The following is a 5350-nucleotide window of genomic DNA, read 5'->3' as shown; positions in this document are numbered from 1 at the left end:
AACTTTTTTTCAAATTAGGAGACAGTATAATAACTGACAATAACCCTTCCAACACTGTTTGGCCAATATAGATGTAAACAATCAAAGTAATTACTTTGTGATGCAGAACAGAGCCAACATAACATAGATAAGTTTGGATTACACTAAACAACACAATGCATTGCGAATCGGGGAACATGGCAGCAGCCACGTATGTCATCATTAGATTTAAATGAATTGTGCCTCTTCACAGTATAGAGAACCCACAGTACTAACTTCTTCTCTGAGGGTACCGTTAGGCATGGAGGCTGTTGCATCTCATGGATGGGGAGCTAAGACAAAGGTGGGCTGCTGTCTACCTGTGCGTTGGGACCTTTCTCTTGGAGAGGAGAGGTGGGCTCATCCAGGAGGCTCTGGACGTTTCTCTTCTTTAGGATGTGATCATCCTTCTTTGCTTTCCGTAACTGCACATTGACTTCCGCTCGTCTTCGTCTCATCTCCTGAAGAAGTTAGTGATGGGAAGTTCGTGGGGTGTAAGATATTACCGACCATTTTACCGACGAGGTTCTTTCAATCGCGTTCAGTAAAATGAACGTTCATCGAATCGTTCACGAACGACACATCACTAGAAGAAGTCGAGCAACATTAAATCATGAGCCATTTGTCACGATGAGCTGTCCCCGGAGCCCACGATTAATGGAACACGGTCGACTGTTACGGGAGGAACTTACATTGACCCTTTTCGCTTTGTTTTTGAACTGGCCGAGACGATCATCGCCGTCGTCGTTGCTGGCTGACATTGCTGCCCGTTGAAGAGGACGATCGGTTCCAATAGGATTTTAAAGAGCCTGTTAAAAGATGATAAACGTTGAGAAAAGTCACCGTTTGTACCAACGGGGGTTTTTGCTCCCTTCCTCTGCGTTAGCTAACGTTAGCTAGGCGGTTAACTAGCTAGGCTAGCATTTAACTGGCTGCTTGACTTGAGGCCAAGCCGGTTATCTAACACCATGTGGCTCGCGCACACGGAGTCTGCCTGGTAACGTTATAGACCTCAAAGCCCGCTGATAGAACGATAACACACCACTAGTATAAGAAACAACTCACAGTTAATTAGAAACGAGTATGTCGCCAACAGCATGTGCGACGTCCTTACCTTAGGTTTCTTGTATTTTTTTTTAAACCGACATGACGTCATTTATATACCATCCTATTTTTCTGAGTTTTGATTGGTCCGACGCTCATAAGGTGCTCACGGTGAAAAAAAGAAGAGACGCTTAAAACAACAAAGACGTTGTCAAAGGCAACCGCTGTCGGTATAGCGAGATAATATGTTGTTTTAAGATGTTTTACATATTTGTAAAACATCGTTGTGTATTGGTTTTATTTAATTGCGGCCCATTATAGCTATCCCCAAAATACAAATTGGACCGTGAGTGTCATTTACTGTAGACAGCAAATGATGAGCACTCAGCTGGAAAGTTTGAACTCCGTCGTAGCTTCTGCATTTATAAGTATGCATTTCCACGTTACATGTAAACCACAAAATCAACATTAAAGATTAAAACAGATGGACACCAGGTTTGTCTTTGTTGATGCTTTATTAGTAGATTTTGTAATTAAATGAAAGAAGCAGAAGAAATGGTGGATTGTAAAACACAATCTGCACATGCATTTTTTGATTAAATGTACGTTTTGCAAATGCAAACAAAGAGAGCAACAGAGTGAAAGCTACTATTAACTACTTTCAGGATCCTAATCAAATCAAAGAGTGGCCCTCTCACCACTCTCAATGTCAACTGCTGAACCTGATGGACCGACTGGCTTCCCGTACTTCCCCGTCCCGAGAAGGACCCCGTTTCTGGTGTGGAAGACCTTGGCCAGAGAGGAACTCATGGGGGATGGTATGTAGTCCTGACATTCGTCACCGCTGAGACTTGGTGCACACTCAACTTCGTACGAAAAGAAGAAGGTGCCGTAATCAAACATGCAAGAGTCCCTATGTTTCCCCTTATGCAAACCAAATGAGCACTTGCCTAAAGAATCACTATTCCAGTAGGTGTCCTCATCATAAACAGTGAACTGAAGTTTGTTTTTCATGTTGATGCGAATGTTTCCAAACTGAAAAGTCTCGGACCATCGAGGATAGTCATTGTTACTAATGATGGCGGTGCGTTTAGTCTGATCTCCATATCTCACTTCCACTGAACCATCTGTCTGAGTCCACTTATCACCATACAGCCCATCTGCATAGAGCCGAAAGACCTTCAATGTCGCAAAACCTTTCCCAGCAGGACAGCAGTTATGCTTGATATTTGAATTACTGTCGCAAACACAAGCACAAGGATCCCTTTTGCTGGATCTGTGACCAATCTGACAGGATTCTGAGCATTGTTTTAACACTGCGTTATCCACGATGTACTTCTCCTCCTCCTGTTTCAGTCCAGCTCTGGCAGCATGACCAATTGGTAGTAAGGTGTGCAGGGATTTTATGCTGTATTTCACCACATCAGGTAAGGACTGCAGTGAGCGTTGCCATTCTCCAAAGACAGAGGGGCTAGATTGACCATTAAAGAGAATGTCCCCGGTTATGTCTCCACCGATGACGTCTGCACTGCGCTCGCGAAACGTCCCGCTGAAGCTTTGACTGGAGCCCAACTTCTTCTTCTCTGACTCACAGTGATTGAACATTGCCTTCATGCTGGCAGACTGTACAATGGTAGCAGAGGCCTCGACTGACAAACAGTCAGCGACGTCTGTGGACGACAGTCCCTGCATGCTTGCCTGACAGGTCTTGACAGAAGTGATTGCTTTTATTTTCCCACCTAGAGACACTTGTGTTATGAAATGTGTACCATATGTGTCAATCAGACTGCGATATTCTAACATTGTCTTTTTGGAATAGGCTGGGAGGGAGTTCACAGCAGATTTAAAGTCTTGACTCAGTGGAGGATTTGATGTCATTCTGTAGCTGTGGAGCACAGGAAGTAAAATAATCAGCAACTGATAACGTTGTTCGCAAAATTGCTGTCTATCCAGCAGACTATGAAACAAACAATTTCTGTCAATTGACCAATTAACTGCATACGTGAGGCAAAAAAGATAAAAATCTGTCCATGTACTTACTTATACAAGGTACAGTCGACGGAATGGCGAACAAAGGTGTAGTGGTCTTCTTTTGACTTTTGCATTGCAAAGGTGGACTCTTTGGAGTGGGAACCTCCTAATCCGACGCCGAGAGTAACAGAAGGGTCTACAGGAATTGTGAGGTCGACCTTCCAATCGTTGGACACAGCTGAGGTGGAGTCATTAACTAGAGTTTCAGCCGAATTGTAGACCAGACTGGAGACCTTCAAACTGCACTTCGGGAGGACTCTCCAGTCCACCACGGCGGCTGGGACCTTCTGTCTCACACCTTTCATGAAGTTGTTGTTAAACAGTCTGCAAGTGCCGTTGCCGAGATTCCATGTTTCCGTGTCGATGACATAGGCGCCTTTCCGCTCCATTTTGACGATGTCGAAGCCTTCTCCTCCCAGGTTGTAACCCGGGACAAAGCGTGCCTTTGCACACTGTTGTGGAGAACCAATGAAGCGCACACTGACTGACAGACACAGAGGGTTCCACGCCCAGCTCAGGAGCATGACATGCCACAGCCTTGCCATCTGTGTGGAGGAAAAATCAGAATAACACAGAATAAGTTGATCAATGTAGATTTCAGAGCTAGATAACTCAAATCTAAACTCAGGGGTCTCACCGGGACTGTTGACTGCAAGCTCCGTTCAATGGCCTACGATATCTGACCCCATTTATAGTGTCAACGTGGAGGTGGAGCGATGATTACATGCGCATTTGATTCACACATATCTTCTTTCTTTTTAACCATCCGCATGTGTTTCCTGTACTGTGTTTGGTTGCAGGTGTTGTTGCAGGGTTGAAAGTGTTGATTCAGTTGACCTCTAATGAAAAACTGCTACCGGGTATTCTCATTTGTGGTATTGGCCTTTAGTTAACGTTAAACATCATCATTTATTGTGACTCAATTGAGGGCTGCATGGTCAATGTTTGTTTTAATGATGTGTTTTATTAAAACCAATGTGGCAGAAACAGGTACTTTTATTAAATGTATCCTCACTGCCTGGAGACTACATTCCTAGACCGTGCAGCATACAGAAGCTCTTTTCTGGAGACACACCAGCTGGGGTTTTGTGTGGGCCGCTTACTATTTTATGTAACATCTGCATGTTACTTCTTCACAATCTGCAGATAATGTGTATCTTTGATTTTTTTTAATTACTGCTCAATCTTACACACTGCACATTTAGAAAGACAGCTAAGGGAGAAAGTTTCTGCAAGCACGTTTCAGGTAGTTAGAGCATACAGTATGTCCAGTGGGAACTTAAAAATGTGTTTACCTCTTCATCACAGCAGTCTAGTGCAAAGCCTGCATCACTACCAAAGTCCTATAAAATCTGCATGACAAGTACTTAAACCCCTGAAAAATCCATGGGGGTGTAGGATGTATATTAGCCCAATAGATATATATACCCTATATTAGATGGTAACGTTTAAACACTTGAACATGCTGTTGAAATACTGGGGACATCCCCGGACACGGATAGAAACTTCACAAAACAACCCTGCAAGCTTGAAGATGAATCCCACTTTAAACACTAACACTACAAATCTCTAGGTTTATATTTTGCCTGTTACAAAAAAGCCTCAAAAGACGATACATTTGTTAGTTGAACACAAGTAGATCTTCTTTAATGTTTCACCATCACAGAGGAAACGCGTGTCACACATTTGGTGTTAGTTCAGTGTTGTTTATCTGACACATTTATCACTATGTCCTTAGTGATCACGCTCATTTAATTGAAACGTGTAAGCTGTAAAAGAAGCTTGAAATCTGAATAAAGGGGAACCATAGTGGCAGCTATTCAGAGAAGTCCACCAAGTTAGTGTAAAGAATCATACTTATATCTTTGCAAGTTTAACTCGTGACTACAAACTATGTACACTTGAATATATTTTGTGTGGGGAATTGGACCTTTTGACCTCTTGCTTAGTTGGGACATCAAAAGAAAAGAGCACCATCAGTGATGATTGTGTGTGGAACATAAGAATCAATAATTATTTTTTATAATTATTACTTATTTGGATAAAAATGAAATTAGCTTTTCTTTGGGGAGTCTCTTTCTGTTAATAGTAGTTATATCCACTGATGTGTGAGTGTAGAACAATTAAACTCGCAACTGAGAGCATATTTATTTCTTCATCCCGGCTTTTAACATGGTTGGAAAGTGCTAAAAGGTGCCACAAATAGCAACAGTGCTGTCGGATGGAGAGCACTAGATAAAGCCTGCCAAGTTTTCAG

The 5350-nt window shown here is 42.6% G+C and overlaps 2 protein-coding genes across 2 annotated transcripts in view; both read right to left on the bottom strand.

Annotated features, from left to right (window-relative positions):
- The window catches only part of LOC120825045 (importin subunit alpha-1), a 2474-nt gene extending 1438 nt beyond the window's left edge, over nucleotides 1–1036 (bottom strand). The window contains exons 1-2 of the mRNA XM_078080533.1: nucleotides 711–1036; nucleotides 339–479 (exon numbers count right to left, since the gene is read on the bottom strand). Of these exons, the coding sequence (XP_077936659.1) occupies nucleotides 339–479; nucleotides 711–779 (210 nt within the window). The 5' untranslated portion in view covers nucleotides 780–1036. The remainder of the gene's footprint in view (nucleotides 1–338; nucleotides 480–710) is intronic.
- Nucleotides 1037–1558: 522 nt separating this feature from the next.
- LOC120825043 (perforin-1-like) lies at nucleotides 1559–3876 on the bottom strand. The gene is made up of 3 exons (XM_040186360.2): nucleotides 3731–3876; nucleotides 3103–3638; nucleotides 1559–2947 (listed from the first exon to the last, which is right to left on the bottom strand). Exons 2-3 carry the CDS (start codon nucleotides 3636–3638, stop codon nucleotides 1741–1743), a joined length of 1743 nt encoding a protein of 580 aa, XP_040042294.2. The 5' UTR covers nucleotides 3731–3876; the 3' UTR covers nucleotides 1559–1740.
- Between the last annotated feature and the right edge of the window lie 1474 nt (nucleotides 3877–5350).

The sequence above is a fragment of the Gasterosteus aculeatus genome, chromosome 9 (genome assembly GCF_964276395.1).
Source record: "Gasterosteus aculeatus chromosome 9, fGasAcu3.hap1.1, whole genome shotgun sequence".
NCBI classification, from domain to species: Eukaryota; Metazoa; Chordata; class Actinopteri; order Perciformes; family Gasterosteidae; genus Gasterosteus; species Gasterosteus aculeatus.
The sequence above is the reverse complement of the archived record's forward strand: the minus strand, read 5'-3'. Positions and strand labels throughout refer to the sequence as shown.